The sequence below is a fragment of the Emydura macquarii genome, unplaced genomic scaffold, assembly GCF_026122565.2.
Source record: "Emydura macquarii macquarii isolate MOO-44397 ecotype Brisbane River unplaced genomic scaffold, CSIRO-AGI_Emac_v2 contig_1253, whole genome shotgun sequence".
Lineage (NCBI taxonomy): Eukaryota > Metazoa > Chordata > Testudines > Chelidae > Emydura > Emydura macquarii.
This window is the reverse complement of record NW_027131390.1, coordinates 1,013,905-1,035,228: the sequence shown is the minus strand read 5'-3', so window position 1 is coordinate 1,035,228 and position 21,324 is coordinate 1,013,905. Positions and strand designations below refer to the sequence as shown.

Here is a 21,324-nt window from a genome sequence, read left to right as displayed (position 1 = left end):
ATCCGAGCCGTGAGTCTATCCACCAAAAACGTATTATCCTCCCTGCGTATGCTAAAAAGAAAATACCGAGAGTGCTCATTTCCGATTAGTGTTAGAGGTCCCAACAGCAAGAACACAAGGATTTATGGATTTCCCTCTGTCCTCAGCTTCCCTCCGTCGTGCCTAGATGTTGCAGCACAGGGGTAGTGAATGTTAGGTCGCTTGCTGTGGGACAGCAAACGAAATTCCCTGGCTTGAGAAAAGAGGGCCCGAGTGTATTGTAATGTAGATTCTGGATTTCCTGTATGGTATTTGTTACCCTTAAACACTTTCCAGTTTTGCTTTAGATAATGACCATTACTTCCATGAATTCAATATTCCCCAGCCATTCTCTGCCCTTTATATCAGGAGCATTGCAAATAGTGATGTCACTTTATATTTAGTTATTTTAACTACAGTTTTGAAGGGTGCCCGCTGTACATGGCATTTGGGTGTCACCCAACTCTGAGATGAAAAGTTTATGGTTTATGTATGTTGCAGAATGATAAGAATATCCCTTAGAATCATAGAATCCTAGAAGATGAGGGTTGGAAGGGACCTCAGGAGGTCATCAAGTCCAACCCCCTGCTCAAAGCAGGACCAACCCCACAAAACAATTCCAGCCAGGGCTTTGTCAAGCTGGGCCTTAAAAATCTCTAAGGATGGAGATTCCATCACCTCCCTAGGTAACCCATTCCAGTGCTTCACCACCCTCCTCGTGAAAAAGGTTTTCCTAATGTCCAACCTAGACCTCCCCCACTGCAACTTGAGACCATTGTTCCTTGTTCTGTCATCTGCCACCACTGAGAACAGCCTAGCCCCATCCTCCATGTAACCCTGCTTCAGGTAATTAAAGGCTGCTATCAAATCCCCCCTCACACTTCTCTTTTGCAGACTAAACAAGCCTAGTTCCCTCAGCCTCTCCTCATAAGTCTTGTGCTCCAGCCCCCTCATCATTTTTGTTGCCCTCCGCTGGACTCTCTCCCATTTGTCCACATCCTTGTTGTAGTGGGGGGCCCAAAACTGGACACAATACTCCAAATGCGGCCTCACCAATGTTGAATAGAGGGGAATAATCACTTCCTGTGACCTGCTGGCAATGCTCCTACTAATGCAGCCCAATATGCTATTAGCCTTCTTGGCAACCAGGGCACACTGCTGACTCATATCCAGCTTCTTGTCCACTGTTACCCCCAGGTCCTTTTCTGCAGAACTGCTGCCTAGCCCGTCGGTCCCCAGTCTGTAGCTGTGCATGGGATTCTTCTGTTCTAAGTGCAGGACTCTGCACTTGTCCTTGTTGAACCTCATCAGATTTCTTTTGGCCCAATCCTTCAATTCATCTGGGTCACTCTGTATCCTATCCCTGCCCTCCAGCGTGTCTACCTCTCCCTCCAGCTTAATGTCATCTGCAAACTTGCTGCGCCTCATCCTCCAGATCATTAATGAAGATTAATGAACAAAAGTGGCCCCAGCACCGACCCCTGGGGCACTCCGCTTGTTACCAGCTGCACATGGAGCCATTGATCACTGCCCGGTGAGCCCGAGGATCCAGCCAGCTCTCTATCCATTGTATAGTCCATTCATCCAACCCGTACTTCTGTAACTTGCTGGCATGAATACTTGTTTTTCATAGTGGGCTTTTTCCACCTATAAATTCTGTGGGTCTGTGGATTTTGTGGGATTTCTGACTGAGTCATTTCAGCCAGAAAACCTTTATTGCCCCTTATTTCACAGTGCTGTGGCTGGCAGCTCGCTCCAGGGGCAGGAGGGGCTGAATGGTGCAGCAGGCTCCCTGGGTAGGAATGAGGTGTCTGTGCCTTTAAGGGCCGGCTGGTTAACATTCTCCCTGCCGAGGCTGCTGCTGCCCTGTGCTGTGATTGGCTGAGGGCCTGGAGAACAGGGAGGCTGGAGATAGATGCTCTCGCCTTCTGCCTTCTCATCCAGGGACCAGAAGGAGCAGCATCCTTTAACCCAAGCCCTGCAGGTGCAGCAAGCCGCCTTCTCTACACCCCTGCACAGACACCAAGGGAGGGCGCCGGACGGCACGGGCGGCCAGGCCGGAGACGCTCCTCTGCCACGAACCCTCACTGGGGAAGCAGCCAAGCAGATAAATGAAGCAGAAGAGAGAGCTGATTGCCCCAAGAACCCCGCCCCAGGGGCTGCAGGGGCAGAACTGACATGCTGGCACCCGAATGGCCGGCAATGCAGAACGACAGAAATCTCCTTTATGGCTTTGCTCCCCTTTGGAGATGATAGATTTCTGATTCTGTCTTTTGTACAGCAGACTCTGACCATCTCTGACTACTAGAGGGGGTGCCTAGAGGGAGCGGAGGCGGGCACACGTTCCGCTCGGGGAGGGGGCCCTTGCTCCATTGCTTTCCTTCCCCCTTTTGTTCTTGGGTGTGTGTATTATGAAGGCAAATATGCACAGACACCACCACTGCTGTAAGTGCCCCGAGTGCTACGAAGTGACGCGGATGGCGGCCCTCCGTCGCATGGAGCCTCCCTCCTATGGAGAGTGGCAGCAGGAGCAGTACGGCTTCGGGGGCTACGGCTCGCAGACCCTGCCGACCCAGGGGGGAGCGACCCCCACCGGCAGGAGCAAGAGCAAACTCATCCCCACCTCCCGGGACAATGCCGCTGCCCCCCTGAAGCAGGGGCAGGGGAAGAGCACACCCAAGATGAACGGGAACAGCACAAACTGGTGGCCAGAATGCACATGTTCGAACCGTGACTGGTATGAGCAGGTATGGGACACAGGTCGGCTGGGGACGGCGGGGCTTTATTACAGGCCTGGTTAACATGCACCAGGCACATTAAACACTCGTTCTGCCTCCGGGTGTGTGTGTGGGGAGGGGCGGGGGCTGAAGTACCAGTGGATGGGGCAGTTGGCTGGAAGGAGCCTGGATTATGCAGGCTGTGGGTAAGTCGTTCTGAAAGAGGCACGTGTTAGCAAGGTGCTGTACTGTAGCTTATTCCGGCACTTCTTGGTATTGCGGATGGCTGAGCTGGCCATGGCTTTCCCGTCCAGCACAGGGGCTGTGCACTCTCTTTTCTCATTCTGCCCTGGGTTAGGGGCAGCCCCTGAGGGCTTAGCTGCCAGGGCATGTCTGACCTTCGCTTGGCACAAGTGCAGGTGTGCTTGGCAGGTTCTTGGGGCACCCCACTCCAGGTTCTTAGTGATTTTATGATGCAGTTGCCGGAAGTCTCAGTGATGTCAAGTGTCTCCTCATATCTTGTGTGCAAGGTGCCAGGCGTACTGCCCTCAGGGCAGACTCCTAGGCTGTTGGTGCCAACTGCCAGCACTCACCAGACTAGTTCCCCACCTCCCATTGGGCTTGGGAGCCAGTTCCCCACTCGTTGTTCCAAACTCTCCATCTCCATAGATAATTATATAACGCTGCTCTGGTCTCTGGCATGCTGTGTGCTTTCAACCCCATTTCACAGCCTGTATTTCTTCCCGTATTCGTCCATCTTAGTACTGGTCTCCTTAAGGAGCAATTCCAGGCTGCCTCGCTCTTCTTTTCTACATGGAGAGACCATTCTTAGTTTGAACCCATCAGCCAGCTTAGAAAATGGATGGAGCCTGTTTGCAAAGCCGTAAAATGGAGGCTGGACCCAGGCAGAGAAACAATTTACCTTGCTTTAATGTAAATGAGCATTTACATCTGTCTCTCTGCTTCAGTCCTTCTGTTGGGCTGTTTACTGAGTCTGCTCAGTATTATGTGAAGAGTTATATGCCATACATGGACCGACAGCAATAATCAGCTGGAAACCAGCTTCCCTTCAAACCCTGTGCTTCCCTCTCCATGTTCCTCTTGGTGGCTGTCTGAATCCCTGTCTGTGCCTGAAATAATCTGGTTCTGACATGAAACACCCAGGTGAGCGTTCACAGCAAGTCCCCCAAAACCGAACGGCCTTCTCTGAGGATGGTTTCTGTCCGTCCGTCAGTCTCTTCACCTGCCTCTGTCTCCAGCGTTCCTGCTGACTCCCGGTGAGCTGCTCCATCCTTTCTGTGCCATAGCTCCTCCAGTGCATGGAGCTGTAGAGGCGAGATAGGCCAGTGCCTCTTATTCCTGCATTTCCCCTCCCCCGGCACTGGCAGAGACGGGTGCTGGGATGGCCAAGGTTCCTGTTCAGACGATTGCAAAAGGCGACAGGCAGACAGAAATGTCCGTTTGATTCGTGCCATCGGTCAGAGCTGACTTAGGCAGGAGGGGCCAGGCTTTCAGATGTAGGTATCCTTCACGTTTTGCAATGGTAGAACAGGAGTCCTCTCCTCTTTGTGAGGCTTTAGAGGCGGGTTTGGCTTGAATGTGGGCAGACTGGAGTGTGCTTTATTAGGTTCTACTATTGCTAAAGGGAAAAAGGCAAAACCATCTCCCAGCAGTGCAAGGTGATGCCTGGCCTGTGTGTGAGGGTACATGTCCCGAGCAAGGCTCTGCGTGTGGAATATGACGGGTGCGTGGGGTGTAGCAGAGAAGTGCTATGTATCACTGTATCAGAGAAGGCAGAATTGCTCCCTGGTGTGTAGCAGATTTATGCACCAAGGAAAGCTATGCAGCAAATACCTTGGCAATGTTTTCGTTCTGCTATAAAGGTGCAAGATGTCTGAGCCCTTAGGAATCTCTGTTCTTTGCAGTCCAGTTGTGGACAGACAGCGGGAGAAAGGGTGGTAAAGTAGAAACAGCTGTGCAGGCCCAACAGCAAAGGGAATTGGTTCTGTGCGACTGAAGGGGCTTTTGTGATCAAGGGGGAGTTGGATGGGTGCTGCAAACGCTAAAGCTAATTATTCTGCAGGGACTGTAGAGCAAACATCGTGGTCTTGTGTTGCATTATAGATAAAGCCATGCCTGCTCTTATACAGGGCTGTCTCTTTAAATCACATACGTGTGCCTGGAACCACTTCCAAAAACTGAGATGCAAATGAATGTGCAGACTGAGCTGGGAGGAAGAAGAGGGGGCTGTGGGACTGTGCTCTGAGAGCGAGGGACCCGCTTGCTTAGCTGTGGGCTCTGCACCTCTCTCCTCCTCCGTTGCAACCTGTTCTCTCTCCCTCACATGCGAGCAGGCATTTATTTGTGCACACACAGTGTATAATCAGATGCTTGCATGCATGCAGTGTGCTGTGACACACAAGATGTGTTCTTGCATGCAAGATTCACTCCCATATGGTACATGCTCATTTACCTCCTGTAAACACACATACTGCATGCACCACACATGCTGCCTTGCAGAAAGCATACCGTATAATCAGTAACATTAACACGCACCTCCTCCCACCTCTGGTGGTTTGTCTTTTTCCCTTTCTCCTCCCCCCACCTCCCCTCTCTAGGACACAAATTGGCTTACCCAGGCAATGCAAGTAATTGAGAAGCCCTATGCCTGATTCCAGGAAGGCCACGAGGGCGCAGATATGCATCTCTCTCCTTTCTCTCTTCTCCTCTTTATCCCACATCCCCCCCCCCTTTTCTAGCTGGCTTCCTTCTCTTCTCCCCCTCTTTCATATTCCCCAGGTATCTCCTTTCCTTTTATTAATTCTCTGCTTTTTTCTCCTCCACTTTTTCTTTCACCCTCTCTCTCTCGTTCCTTAATTGTTCTGTTTTTCCTTGTCTCTCTCCCCTCCCCCCATGTCCCCTGCCCCCCACTCTGCCTGCCAGCACACTGGGAAGGGGAAGTGGGGCTGAGCGTGGGTGAGCTCACACTTTACTAGAGAGAGGAAAGAGAGGCAGAGAGCAGCGTTATCCCGTAGGGCAGCATCACTGGTCTGGTGCAGCTAGAGGAACTGAGTGCCTGAACCTCTTCCCCTCCTTCCGCTTCTCACTGATGCCCACGGCTTCTCTAGGGAGAGAAGCATTTAGAAATTCCCAGCCTGTCCAGCTGCTCTGACATGTTTATCCCTTGCATGGAGGTGCTAGGACATGGAGGCCAATGTTGACGCACTCACCAGCAGCGCAGGCAGGGACCAGAACCTTCCCCGCCCCACTAAACAAACCAACATCAGCCAGAGGGTCTCATCTCCAGCCACGAAAAACCAACACACTGGGATTTGGCCACCGTGAAGTTAGAATGGGACAAACCGAGGAGTTCCAGCTTTCAGAGAGTTTTTCCGGGGGACTAGGAATGTCCATGTTTCCTTGCAAAAACAGCTGCCGGGGTCTAGGGTAGCGTGCAGCCATACTTTAAATTAAGCTGCAGCCTTGCAGGTCACCAGCCATCCTGTTCACAAATGGCCTTTGTTTCTTGAGGCCGCCTCAGCATCACTGTCCCTGCTTGAGATGAAATGCCCATTCCTGAAGAAAGAATCCAATGTAGCAAAGTTCTCCGACTGTCTCGGTCTCTGGGCCTCGCTGGGATTCTGTAGCACTGTAGAAATTTACAAAGAATAATGCCATCCACATTATTTGTGTGGGGGGAAAGACTATGCAGAGGGGGAAAAATTATGGTCACACAAGCAGAATGGCAATAGAAGAACATTAAATCACTCAGCCAGACTGGTTGTATCTGAGTGTGGGAAGTACTTGTAGACTCCAACCAAGAAGTATGTGATGGGGTGACTCAGGGTATCTATGGGCCCAGGGCACTGCTAAAGGAGCAAGAGGGGCCTGGTGGTCTTTTTTTTGAACGAACCTAAGGACGAAACTTTCTGGAGATGGTGTCTTGGGGATCCCAGCAGCATGTAGGAACATCCCCTTTGGCAAGATTCTGTGACAGTGCGGGGAAAAGTAGTAGAAGGCTCAGGAACCCCTGTTCGTCGGTTTGGTTTGGTTTTTTGGGGGGCATCTCTAAGGAAGGGGTAGTTGAATGTTTTTTTCACTAGGAGGTGGTGAAACACAGGAACGGGTTACCTAGGGAGGTGGTGGAATCTCCATCACTAGAGGTTTTTAAAACTCACCTTGACAAAGCCCTGGCTGGGATGACTTAGTGGGAGTTGGTCCTGCTTTGAGCAGGGGGTTGGACTAGATACCTCCTGAGGTCCCTTCCAACCCTCATCGTCTATGATTCTATGATTGCTGAAGGTATCATTTGTGTTAGTTTCTCCCTTAAACTGGGAATTGACGTGCTGACTTTTTCACAGTTGCTGCAGTCTTGCTTGGAGGTAGCCCTTTCTCTAGAGGAGCCTGCCTGCTGGTTTGAACAAGAATGAGAATTTTGGAGTTCTGCTACTCCATGGGATAAGTGGTTGGATGAACAGAAATGAAGCCAGGAATCCAGAGTCCTGCTCCAGACATTTGGGAAAGAGGAAATGGTTTTTAATATCACAGGGACCACTGAGCAGCAGAAGGATAAGCAGAGGGGAGGAAGCCAGGTCTCACAGCACTGTGAAAGGCAAAGGAGCCTGGGAATGTTCTCAGATGCTGTGGTGAGAGGGGCTACTTAGAGGGGTGACCTTTTCCAAAATGTTGCTGGGTCCGTATCTGAGAAGAGAAGGCCTAGGGAGAATTCCTGAGATCAGAGTGTGGACATCGGTGTCCAGGATATCAGGGAAGACACAGTGGGCTAGTGAGCAGTGAGTGGCCGGTTGGTGTAGTAGGAGTGACATAAAGGGCAAAATTAGAAAGGAGGAGATACACTGAGCGGGACAAGGCTGGAAGGCAGAGCTAGTTTCTTTGCTCGAAACAGGTGGTGCCCCAGTGGTTCCCAGGCGATGTGGAAGGGATGGGGAAAGAGAAGGGGTGATGGAGATATAGGAGGTGCCAAGGTTGGCAGGCTGGTGTTGCTATGGCTACTTATGTTCTATTCATGGAAGAAATTAGCTCAATCTTTGCACTTGAAGATGGAGGAGGAGGGAGTTCTCAGTGTTTCAGGGAGAGAGGAGGAGAGAGGAGCCGAAGCAGGAAAAGGGGTAAAGTTTCCTTCCAAGCTCCATCCCTGGCGTGTGAGAAGTAATTCTGTAAAGCGCCGCATTCTGGCCTGCCCAGCCCAGGGAAAGGGGAGAATGGGGAGAATGTACAGACCGGAAATGAGGCACAGTAGCAGCAGAGTCTCCAAGGCACAGTGAACCTGTCAGCTGTCTACAGCGTGACATGACAGGTCCATTCCAGAAGGAATGGGGGATTGCCCATGGCAGTCCATACTGGAGCACACCACTCAGGACGTCTCCGTGGAAGAAGCTAGCTATGCTGCACATCAGGAGGGACTCACTGCACATGAAGACTTCATTTTAATTAAAGATTCCAACCGCACGAAAGCTATTTTTAGCTATTTAAATGTAGATAAAACAATAGCAAAACCCGCCCTTAGCCTCTCCTCTCCCCTGGCTGTTTCAGGGCTGAACACAGTGCAAAAGAGGATATGTTGTTTCTGTTCCTAAGTGTGTCCTTTCCTCCCCTCACCGCTGTCCTCTCTTGGTTCTCCTGTTCGCTCTCTGTCCAGTCCCAATGTGTCTTTTGTGGGGTTAGCCTCACCCCCTGCCCTGCCTCTCCCCTCTGTTCCGGGAGTCCCAGGAGTCCTGCCCTGCCCATGGCCCTCATCTTTTTCTCACTTGACACCCTCACTGAGTGATTTCTTCTGGTCACATAGACTCATTCCCCACCTCTTCACAGATGATGTGTAAATCTATGTCTCTGCTCCCACCTTTCCTCCTCCCATCCAACCCCACGTCTGAGCTTGTTTCTCGATGTTGCTTCATGGATACGTTGCCATCAGCTTAAACTGAACATGGCCAAAACCGGAACTGCCCATCTTCCTTCTCAAAGCTCTCCACTTCCCCTTGGACAGCATCCTTCTCCCTGCCACTCCTGCCCATAACCAGTCGTCGTCTTCACCTCCTCCCTCTTCCAACCCTAACCCTAACCCTAACCCTGCTGCTGCTTCCTGAAAGACACCTGAAAATTCCGCTCCTTTCCCCTCTCCCTGTGCCTACAGGGGAAACTCTTCTTCACCCCCTTGTAATCATGATTATTGCAGCCTCTTCCTCGCTAGCCTCGATGTCTCTCCAGTCCACACAAAATGCTGCCACCAAGATAATTCTTCCCCCTTTTTGATATGACTAAGTCTCGTATGCCCTTTTCAAATCCTTGCCCTGCCTCCCGTTCTTCCACCCCATCTACTTCAGGCGTCTTCTCCACTTAAATCATACTGGGCCAGACGCTCAGCTGTTTGTAAACCAGCCAAGATCCATTGGCTTCAATGGCACTTTGCTACTTTCTGCCATCTGAGCAGCTGGCCCATCAAGGCCCATTAACTTGAGGGTAGGATATTCTCCAGAAACTGTCAGAGAGATGGCTTGAAACGCTGGGTTAGACATAGAGAGGCCAGGGGTGGAGAGCTGAATTTTGTGAGTTATTGGCCTAGAGATGGTGCTTGAAGCCAAGTGAGCAGAGAGATCACCTAAGAATAAGGGGCAGAGGGAGAAGGGGGGCAGAATACATGGGATCCCACCAGAAAATTAGAGAGGGAAGGATGGGGATCTGCTTTCTTGTTGAATCAAGACATGGAACAACAATTCAGGAGAGGGGAGATGTGTGTGGGGGGAGGTGTTTAATGGCGAAGAGGCCTAGGCAGGAAAGATTCCTGGAAGATGCAGGTTTCAGGAGAGATGGTGCTCTATGAAGAACGTTGTCATGCCAGAAAGACTGGTGCCCCGTCAAGTTAGCAGATTGTGTTACTGTCACACAGCAAGGCAGGGCGTGCGCAGCATTGCACCCTATGTGCTTTTTGACATGGAGCCATAACTCATTTCGTCCGCAGTAGAAATGGTCACTGCTGTTTGTTGTCTGGTGCCCTCCATGTGCTTCATGTGGGAGGTGACATAGGAGCTATACCCTGAGTCAGTTCTGGTGAGTTCAAGGACAGTTCCCAGGCGGTGTCCCAGGTGGGCACAAACCCACAGGGCCAATGGGAATTTGCCTGAGTAAAACTGAGTAAGGAGCCCTGGAACTGGCCCGGAGTCTATAGCAAGAGATTCTTACAAGTGGGCCTGAAAATCTAGTGCCTGTTACCCAGGTCTCAGTGACTGACTAGGAAGAGGACGTTTGGCCCTCACTGGTGTGGATCCCATGCACGCAAAAGAAGATGTGGAGTTGTTGTTTCTGGCTGGACTAATACCTCTTAGAGGTGAGCCTCCCCTGTGTTTTCACACGCCTGTGCGGTCTGTACGGGAGGGCAGGGGGAGCTAATTAGTTGGGAGGGTTCATTTAGGGGGAGGAAGCAATTCTGACTCACCAGCGTTCCCTTGAGTTGACACTGCAAGGTGCTGAGAACTGAGGGCACTCAGGAGTGAGCTCGAAATGATCAGTGATAAGGGAATTCAAAGGCAAGTCTCCTGCCGCAGTACCATGGGACCTTTGACGTGTGACGCCATGGCCCGTGGTGAGACAGATGGCTACCCTGCCATTGGAAGGAGTGAGCCGAGGCCTGTCACAGAGTTGTGAAAAGGGTAAATCAACCCACACGTGAGTCTTTTTCAGAGTAAATCCAAGCTGGATCCCGTGGTACGGAGCCTGCAGATTGAGAATGGTGTGAACCCCAGACACCGGTGGGTGGCTGGCTGGCACAACATGATTGACAGGCTCGGAGTGTAGCCAGCTTGGCTTTCAGAAGCTGCAGACTGACACAGCACTTGTAACAGGCAGGCAGCAGAACCCAGAGCAACTAAGAAGGAAGAGAAAAGTCAGCCCTTCTAGATGCTCAGATCACTACACAAAGGAACCACCGACAGAGCCACATAGATAGGACAGGACCATCATGGCCCCCGTATGGTAAAGGAGAAGCATCCAAAAGTGTAGTAAAATAGACCCTTAACATGGAAACTGGGTCTTAGGTAGAATAATTGAATGTTTGTATAAAACATAAAATCCACAGAATGTGTGATAATATATGGGTTGTGTTTATAGCCACACCATTGTAAAATGAAGAGTAATTTGCAAGGAGTCAGGGTGTTCCAGTGGATAAGGCATTGGACTAGGAGGAAGGTAACTTGGATTCTATTCCGAGTTTTGATGGTGACCTACTGGGTGGTTTGGGCAAGTCACATCATTTGTGTCTCAATTTTCCCATCTGTAATATAGGGATAATACCTTTGCTGTACAGCTATCTGAGAGCTAGAGATGAAAAGTGCTATGTAAAAGCTAATGATTGTTATGTATAAACCCGAGGTTAAGGAAAACAGATTCCCAGGGGAAAATGTTTTGAAGTTGGAGCTTTGGTTATAAATAGGTATGAGTCATTTAAGGGGTAAAAAAACCTTCATACAACATTTAACAAACCCAATCATCTCTATCTCACACTTAAAGTTAGAACTTCAAAAGTTGACTTGACACCTGCTAGCCCCAGGAGTGTGTGAAAGTGAAAAGTGTTTAGGCTACCTGGAGTGAGGATTAGATAGGGCTTTCGGATGCGTCATAAAGTTACCCTTTCTGTCACTTTTTTGGTTTACCCCATGTTAACAATCATTTGGACTTGAGGTTCTGTTATCAAGGACTTGGTTTGCTTTTACAACACACAAGAAATGCTTCTTAACATTTAGTAACTATTAAATATACAACAGAAAACCAAAAAAAAAGAAAATGTAATATATGAAACTCTGAAGATCAAGCAAATCTTCCTTTTAACAATCTCCCTTAGTCCCTCTTTTTCTCTTTTTGTATAGAGGTGTGTTTGTTTGTTTGTTTGTTTGTTTTTAAAGGAGAAACCATTACATGAGCGTGTATTAGATGGTACTAAAATGTTCATGTTGTGGAAAAAAAGAGAATCAATTTGAGGGGGTAACTAACTGTCAGGTCAAAAAGGATAGCACCTGTAAAAATTGCATCACTTATTTTACAAGCCTGAATACAGAGCAAGATGCCTAAATTTCATGTTCAAACCTGATTGCCTTAATTGTTTTTAAATGAAAACTTAGAAGCTGACTGCTTTTGCCTGGGAAAGCTTCCTGTCTGCCCTTTTCTTCTGGGTAAGGGTTTCCTCCGGGTAAGGGTTTCTTCCAGTCCCTAAAAAGCCCCAGAGCAAACACTGAAAAGCATGGAGCCCTGTGTCACTGCTAGTGAATATGTTACATCCTGGGCATCTCAGCCAAGAATCCTTGCAACTGACGGTATTTAAGCCCCATATGTTTCCCTATTTTGCACAGAGCTGGGGATCTTTCACACTTGGTTCACAATGATTTATACAGCAGAGTGTATGCAGCCTAAGTGCAAAGGTGTCTTGGGTTTAAGATTCAGATTCAGGGGGCTGACCATAGCACAGGGTTTACTAGGTTGTAAAATCTCAAACTCCTGGCATGAAAGCTGAGTGCTAGAGATGTTGGGGGGAGTTGGCTGTATCTGTTGTTATTTTACTTATTGGTTTGTATTGTGGTAGCACGTAGAAGCCCCGGACATGGACCAGGGCCCCATTGTGCTAGGGGCTGTACAAACACAGAACCAAAAGCAGTCCTTGCCCTAAAGAGTTTGCCATCTTTTGGTGTATATGTGCAGTGTCACAGGGGACATGTATCGCGGGAAGGTGAACAGAACAGTCTCTGGCTGAGTAAGGGTGTGTCTAGCTGTGTGGACCCTGGCATGCGCTCGGCATGTGAGTTCATATCCAGGGTTCCAGGCCTTGCTGAAGCTGGCGCCACTTTGTCTGCACTGTTATTTTCAGCCATGATGGCTAGATTAAAGCTAGCACACGTGTGCCTACACTAGCTGACTACACTGGAGTCATAGCCCTAAGTGGTGCGCGTGGCTGTTCTTCCAGTCCAGCAGCAGAGCTCAGCTGGTACTTGCATGCAGAGCGCTGCGTAGCAGCAAGCAGGAGTTTGCAAAGAGAAGACCCTGTGTGGAGCTTCATGACCTGTCTCGTCTCTCCCATTCCATGGTTTCTGCTCCCTTTCAGGCCATGCCGTGGGTATAGGACTGGCTGTTTGCTCCTCTGCAGCCTCCCTGAGGAGAGGGTGGCTTGTGTGGGCTCTGCAGTCACGCTGGTGGCATTTCTTTACCACTGCAAGCCAGATCTCCCCCTTTTACCGACAGGAAATGGTTTTCAAAGGCCTCAGCCGGGGTCAAACCCCAGGGGGAAACTTAATGGAGTTTTTGTCCAGTCGCACGATGGGACTTCAGCCACTGTCCTACAGCCTTATTGAGCCCTCAGTCTGGAACATTTCCTGATATTCTGCTTACTTTTCCATTGCTCAGTTTCATCTGATTCCTCCTAGTTCAGCTCCTGGGGGTTCCTAAGCTGTCCCTCTCTCTCTCTGGAGTTTGCACACCTCAGATAATTGCAGACCGTTCTCATATTCTCTCTAGCTGCTCTATAAAGAGACTATGCAGGCAGTGAAAGGCAGCTCCAGAGAGCTGCAAGAAACGGGCCCTGTCCCACCCAGCGCTGGGAGTGGAAAGAGCAGAAAGAACACCGAAGGAACAGTGTAGTGCAGAGACCTACAGGAAGCCCATAAAGGTGCAGGAGTGAGCTGGGGCTGTAGGGAGCCATCTCCACTTGAAAGACAAACTATACCTCATCTCTTTATGGCAACCTTATAAAAGCAGCTTGTGTAGGCCACCAGCCGGACGAACGCTTAGAAGCGATATATAAATCCTCATTTTCCAAAGCATTCGGCTGAGAGATCTGATCACTAGGCTGTCTGAAGGCGTATGATAGGAGCGCCTTTCTACTCCACTGGAGACAGAGAGATTTCTCCTTTCCTTTTGCGCTCTCCCAGCATTAGAAAGAGGGAGCAAATCTGCACTGTCACATCGGACTTGGCATGTGAGAATCCTGCCAGATCTTTAAAAGTAAAGTGCGGTGGCCAGGCTTAGGAGTGCTACATAATGGGTGAGCCAGGACAGCTTGGAATCCCTTCGACAGCTGACCCCAGTGCAGGAGGGAGAGACCAGGTACACAGAGAGAAATGTAGAGAAACGGACAGAACATCAGTGCAAAGAGAATGATAACATTGAGGATTCCACACGCCCAGGCTGCATGACACACCAGACAGACTGCAGCGCCTTCCCCATTCAAACTCCAGGCCTTAGACCAGAATGCAGCAGCATCACCCCCTCACTAACTGAAGGAGACATTTAATCCCTGAACCTCAGAAAGGGGACTAATGTATCGAAACAAGCCCATCATCCTTCAGCAGAGGCCGTGGTGCCAAGCCATGGATCAGATCCAGCTAAACAGCTCTCTAGTGGAAAGAGAAGCAGGACCTGGGTTAGCTCTGCCCACAAAGTCTCCCAGAATCACTGCAGCTGAATATGCTCCAAAGGAAGGAGCTGGAGGGATGGGTATTCTGCCTTCCGACTTGCAAGTCACTCAGTTCACCATGGAGGGCTGTCTTTATCTGAGGCACAATAAAAGTGAATGGTTCTTGGCAGCCTAAGGAACTTGTTCATAGTGCAGCAGGCAGATCTGGTGGTGGAAAAAGAATTCTCCACCAAAAGCTTCAGCGAGGGTGGAGAGAAACAGATGAGCAACTCAGTACTCACCAGGGTGAATCCTGGGATAGGTAAGTCACTTTGGCATGCTGTTGCACAGAGACATAGCTCACTCCTGGGAAATTAATTAATTTAAATAGTGAGACACTTCCCCACCCACGACAGGACACTGCTTCTACGGAGGTAACCTGCCAACAGAACAGGATTTCCATGAAGCTGACACTACTCAACTGTATTTTCATGGAGGAGGCATTCCACCCTGCAAAGTTCTGTGGTGCTGACACTCCAGTGCAGTTGCCTGTCTATTTCCCAGTCAGCATCTGGCAAGCAGCAGTTTTAAACAGTTTGTAAATTTTGGAGAAGATGGTCCTGAGGCTGTGGGAGCCGGGGGATTTTGCTTGTGGCACTTTCTTCACTGGATGGGACTTTCGCTGAGCCTCTCTCCACCCCTCCCGCCAGCGCTTAGATTCCATGCATCATAATTTAGGCAAAGTGTCCTTTTAATCATCAGATGTTTTAAAATCCATTTCCTTGTCTGTATGACTAGGAACACCTGAGATGGTTACAAAATAAAGAAACTGAAAAGTCCGATTGGCTTTTCCCCCTGATGTGGTTTGCTCAAGCGGAGGGGTGTGTGTGTGTGTGGGGGGGGGGGTGTGTGTGTGTGTGTGTGTGTGTGTGTGTGTCCACTCTCCCCCCGTCCCTCTCTGTGCCTAAGTGGCAGGGCATGTGAGTCTGTTAAAGAGCCTGACTGTGTAGCCCGAAGTGTAAAGACTCATCATCCCTGGTTTAGTCTCCAGTCGGTCGGCCAAGATGGCAACCATCAAACAAACACTGGAAGGGAAGGTTTGTCGATTTATTTTTTTTTAAGAAGCACAGTATTCCCATTTTCATTTCACTGGAACATTTCTAGGGCTGTAAGGGTCTGGAAAAGCATGTTTTTACATAGCCTAAATTTTGGTCCCAATAGTGATCACAACAGCGCAGGAGCAGAGGAATATTAGTAGTGTAAACTTGCAAAGAGCGTCACTGCGCACAGGTGAGCTGTACGAGGCTCTTGTGCTGAAGGGAGCAGTCACCTCCTTGAGATACATCTGAAATGGACAAACTCGTGCCTCGTCTCATCATTGGCCAGCCGGGGTGATCTTTGGCTGCACTTTTGATGGCAAACAGTTCTTGGTGTGCTCAGTCTCCCGTCCTCCTTGGGTCTGGACTGCCACTAGCTCCTAAGCGGCTGTGCTGTTGCACATCACAACTTGTTGGAGTTAAGACCAACAGAGAGTTTGACAGAAATTGTGAGACGGATGAAGAACTAAAGGAGCTTTACATCTCACTAGTATCCAGAACCGGAATGGAGGGCTTCTCAATGGGTAAGAATGGATCTTAGCTTGCAAATGTATCAATGAGTGAAGAGGACTCCAAAGGAGACGTATGGTAAAAACCAGCCAAGGAAGAAGCTGGAAAAGATGTGGGTTTATATTAAAATCTTCTGTGTGTTTGTGCAGCACCCAGCACGGTGGGCCCCCTGTTCTGATTGGGACCTCTAGGCATAACCACCGCACAAATAAGAATGATCATTTCTGTCCCATAGGTTATGATTCCAGACTCCACACCTAATAAGTGGGAGCCCAGCAGGTCTGTGTGGCACAGGGTAGGTTTGGGGTTCCAGTGAGGGTTGGTTGAAAGCTATTGGAGGGAAGAATACAAGCTTCTCATCTCCGTCACCCAAACCTGCAGTCTCCTCTGCTGGCGGAAGGTCTCATTTTAACCCAGCTGTGTACTAACCAACACTTGGTGGTTCTTCAAGGGTCTTTCTAGTGAGCCAGACCCTTCCAGAGAGTGTGTGATTGGCCGATTACTGGCTGCTTCCTGCTGGTTACTTGAGAGCTGGATCCAGTGCTAGCTGCCATCAGTGCGGCTGTTCGGTGCTCTGGACTGCAGATGCCTCAGCACAGTGTGCACTACAGAGTGCCTGGCTGCTTGCTGCTTCCTTCTCCTGTGCCATGAAAATCTAGCCTTCCCTCTGCATCCCGACTGCCCAAAGCTCACTCATGCCATGGCTCCTTCTTGCCTTGACTACTGCAACCTCTCTGGCCTCCGTGCACTTCCCTCCAGTCCTCGTCTTCCTCACCTTCACCCTGATCACGTCAGTGCATCTTGAATTCCTCCACGCAAACCCTCCCCTCCCTTTCAGCATCAACTTCAAGGTTTTCATCCCACCTTCCAGACCCTGCACAACTCCACCCTGTCGCTATTCCTGCCCTTGTTTCCCTTGTGCCCCTGCTAGCCTCACCCTCTGAAACCTTTGCCCCCACTGCAGTCGTGCTCTCTTTGCTTTAGCTTGGAACAAACTCTTCTCGTGTTAGGCGGCCTCTTCCTTCCCTCCTGCAGTCACATCTCCCCTCTGTGAGCTCCGGGAGACTCTGGCAGCGCCTCAGACTTAGCCTGGCAATGGAAACGTGCTCCTGGACTGATTTTCAAGGGTGCTGAGCACCTGCCACGCCCGTGGTCTTTAGTGGGGTTTGTGGGTGTTCAGCCAAGTGTCTCCACTGCTTTGTGTCTGCTCAGTATGGTGAGCTGTGTAGGGCAAGGACCACTTCTTCCTTTTGTACAGCCCTGAGCATGATGGCAGGGCTTAGTGAACAATAACAATGGCATTCCGTGTTTTCGATGGAAGAGATCTGACAGCCCCATTGAACGTGATCTAAGTGTGCTGCTTTCCTTCCCTCTCCTCGCTTCATGGGACCACACTGGTCACCTTGGGGCATAAATTACTCACAACTCCGTGCAGAATCAAGGACAACGTTAATTCACCGGCCGGCAAACAATAATGACAGTCCTGCCCCTCCTTCCCCTACTAGAGGGCTCGGTGTCTGTGTGAGGGTGGAAGGCAGTGCGTTTAGATTTGTGTGTTTTCAGTCCGTCTATGAACCCTAGCGTGGGCTTGTCAGACTTTCTAAAACCATGGGCAAAGTACAAATGTATGGATCCTGCAAGTACAACGTCAGGACTAGTATCTAAATGCTTCTCTCATAATACTCAGCTTCTTGGAGTAGCTCCCAGCAGGAGGCAAACAGGGATTTCCTGGTATGAGTTCCTTTTGCTGGTTTTGTTTTAAACAGCCCCTGACATTCCTGTTCTCCTGGGTCCCATTTGGAGCCTTAGTGGGAAATTGTGCTCCTAGCAGCATTTTCAAATGTAAAAACCAATAGCATGGAATGACTGGGAAGGATGCTCCATGTCGGGAGAGCAAGAACACAGTGAGCAGGCTAGACAGCATGTGTCCTTAAAGCCTGAGCAGTGCGCAGGAGAGGCAGTGATTTGGGGCAGTAGTAATACAGCAAAGAGATTGTGAGGGGACATACTGGGGGACATCAGCTGGTTGTGTTAAAGCTTCTGTGACTTTACTGTGTTTAGCACTTACCCCCCGGAAGGATCACAAAGCACCATAGGTAGTGGTAATAGTCATGTAATACTGCATGGTGCTATGTGATAAATTGCATTCACCTTTAAGCACTTCCTCTGCATTCTGCCACCGATCCATCTCATCTGAGATAGCATCTAGCATTTCAAACCTCTGAGCAATTTCAAACCAGCACCACTGGTTTTTAACCACCAGCTATAAAAGTATTTTCTTTTTACTGTGAAATGTGGAATTTCCTCCCAGAATTATACTGGTCTGAGGCCCAGGACATGCAATATTCAGATCTGGCCCAGTGCCGGGTTTGAGATATGCTACCTCTCAACTTACCAGGATCAGATATGAGCGCCCTATGGTGCCAGAAAGCTTTGCAGTGGGACATACAGCACATACTTCTCAGCCTCCTATCTGCCAAGACATTGGATCTTAAAAGCGTGACACTGTTATATGTGTGGGTGGAACTTGGCAAGAACACTTGGAAGTGGTCATGTTTGCCTGAGCTAAAGGAGAATTAGCCATCATCAAAATCTCCCCTTTTCTACCCAGTAGTCGTGGCTGCAGGGGAGATGAGAATACATCAGTGAATAGATCACATCAACTACCTCCTGCCCCATTCTTGTCATCAGAATCTTTCCGTATAAGACCAGAACCTCCAGCTTGTTGGTTCCCACGTACAGTACACGGAGAGTGAGAAATTCAGAAATACAAACCGCTAAGACATGAAAATGTGGACGTTGCCTGGCTGGATCACACTAGTGGTCCTCTCTGCCAGTGGCTGGGACCAGTTGTTTCAGAGATAGGAAGGAAAAACCCAGCAGTAGGTAGTAATGGGACAATCTGTCACCAGGGAAATGTTTATAAATGAATAGATTTTAAAGCCAGAAAGGTCTATTAGGATCATCTAATCTGACCTCCTGCATAACATGGGCCAGAGAAACTCATCCAATAATTCCTGCATCAAGCTCATAAATTTGAATTTTCTCCTACTCTCCAATACTTAGAGGCTTTCTGATGACCTAAAGTAGATGGGTTTTTATCCCTTCCAAAACCCTTTTAAAAATATTTACTATTCTAACTCTGGCTATTTTTTATCCATACAAACATGTAATCCTGCTAAATTCTTGGCCTCAGTGATACCTTGTGGCTATGAGTTCCACATAATTGTGCACTGTGTGAGAAGTATTTCCTTGCATTAGTTTGCGACTTTTCCTATGTCGTTGAATGCCCCCTTGTTCTTGTGTTATAGAACTATAGAAATGTAGGGCTGGAAGGGACTTCAAGAAGTCTAGTCCACCCTCTACACTGAAGCAGGATTAAACATACCTAGACCTTCCTTGCCTAACCCTTTCTTAAAATTCTCCAGTGGTGGGGGTTCCACAAGCTGCCCAGGTCACCTGTTCCAGTACTTCACTATTCTTAAAGTTAAAACGTTTTTCCTAAGACCCAACCTAAATCTCCCTTGCTGCAATTATTTCCTGTCCTACCTTCAGTGGACATGGAAAATAGTTAATCACTGTCCTCTTTGCATAACAACCCTTGACATATTTGGAGACTATTATCATGTCCTGCCCTCAGTCTTCTCTTCTCTAGAACGTGCATGTCCAGTTCCTTCAACTTTTTCTCACAGGTCAGGTTTTCTAAACCTCTTATCATTTTTGTTGATTTTGTCTGGATTCACATCAATTTGTCCACATCTTTCTTAACATGTGTTGCCCAAACCTGGACACAGTACTCCAGCTGAGGCCTTACCACTGCTGAATAGAGTGGAACAATTACCTCTCATGTCTTATGTACGACAATTCTGTTGTTACATGCCAGAATGACATTTGCCTTTTCTGCAACAGAATTACATTGCTGACTCGTATTGCATTTGTGATCCGCGATAGCCCCCCTGTTACAGCTATGTAACAGGCAGCCTGGAGTGACAGACAGCCTAGTGGTTAAAGTGCGTGGCTCTCAACCCCTTGCTTGGGTGCAAGGCCTCAGTCGTTAAGGGTGGTGGGAAATTGGGGGACCTGGGCTCTGGGAAATTGGGGGACCTGGGCTCTCCCTCTCCACTGGGTTCCAGCCCAGTTCTCTTTCTGGGGGCAGAGGGCTGAATTTGGCTGTCTTGGGAACACATCAGCACTGCTTCTGGCTGGAACGTAGGAACTCCCTTACCAAATAGGCCATCTAGCCAGATGCGTCAAAGGAAGAAACCCCCTAGGGGACACTTATGGCCAGCAATGGCCATTCAAGCGATGCATCATTTCTCAGGGGAGGGGGGTGAAAATACTGTCTTCACACCAACCCTGACTGGAGTGAAATATTGAGTTGAGGAGTCAAACTTTGATCCCCTGTGTGATAGGGCATGGTCCTGACTCTAGATCATTGAGCCCAGCCATGAGAAGGGTTTCAATGCCAGCAACCAGTTAATGTACTTAATATTTTTGGCCCATGTGAACCTATACTCCTTGTTTCACTAGGTATTTGAGATGGTCATGCCTGCGTGTTCCCCAAGCTGCAGAGGGGCCTGCACTTGCCAGGATGTTCTCAGTGCCTCCTGCTGCTCTCAGCTGTTTCATTCTTCCATTTCGCTCTAGCATGGTTTGTGGGGAGGAGGAAGAGGCCAGGACAGCAGCAGGTTCTGCCGGGTGGGAGAGGGCAGGAGTATCATTCCTTTTCTCAGGCTGGGCTTCAGTGCTAGCCCTGCGGCTAGCTCAGGAGGAGCTCTTGCTGGACAGCTCCCCGTGGGGCTGAATGCAGAATCAGTGCCCTGGCTGATGCTCCAGAGCCTGGGGCAGTAGGGCCCAGGAATGGACCTATAGCTGATAACTTTAATAACTGTGTCCTGTGACTTGTCCTGTTTTCACTGTTTGTCTTGCCTGCACTCGTTCCAGACTCTGAGCCCAAGCAAAGGCGATCCCCTGACACAGAGAGCACAGAAATGGATAAAGAACTCCTGCCTAATGTGTCTAGAGGGAATGGGAGCTGGGATAGAGGCAAGGGATGGGGTCTGTTTCCTTCCTTGCGTGTTTCACAGCACCTGGGCTCCCCAGGGACAGGAAATTTACTTGACTGCATGTGGCACATGGAAAGCCTGTGAGAATTTCGCCAGGTCTGCCTGAAGAGTGCCTGGCCCAAATTTCAGAGACACAGCCTAGTGGGGTGTCTGCTGAAGGGTCTGTGGGGGCCCGGGGGTGGGGGTGGAAGGAGAGTGTCAGAGAACACTGCCTTTTTTATGTCTTGATCTTCTGTAAAGTACCTTTTGATTGTGTGTCTGGTGGGCAAGTGTTGGTGAGGGTTGCTTGGGTCACTGGGACCCATAGATCAGATGTGTGACACTGGTTTTTGTCTTCCTCTCTCTAACAGGCGAACCCTGCTCCCATCAGTGTGAACACAGACTCCTTGGAACCAGGGCTCTCGGTAAGTCTCCTGCTTGGATTTTGATTTTCATTTTTTTCTGTAGAAATAACATGTTAACGCTGCCTGTGTGGGCACTGAGAACTCCACTCCAGGGTATCCCCTGCCTGTGTGGGCATGCCCAGT

At 49.4% G+C, this 21,324-nt stretch overlaps 1 protein-coding gene across 4 annotated transcripts in view; it reads left to right on the top strand.

Moving 5' to 3' along the window:
- Window positions 1–21,324, top strand: part of DLG3 (discs large MAGUK scaffold protein 3) — a 186,803-nt gene that overhangs the window by 56,173 nt on the left and 109,306 nt on the right. For 3 of the 4 annotated variants that reach the window (XM_067547973.1, XM_067547972.1, XM_067547974.1), the window contains exon 5: window positions 21,148–21,201. In XM_067547973.1, the coding sequence (XP_067404074.1) occupies window positions 21,148–21,201 (54 nt within the window). Of the gene's footprint in view, window positions 1–2,230; window positions 2,766–21,147; window positions 21,202–21,324 lie in introns of those variants that run through there. The other variant, XM_067547978.1, reaches the window with a different exon arrangement.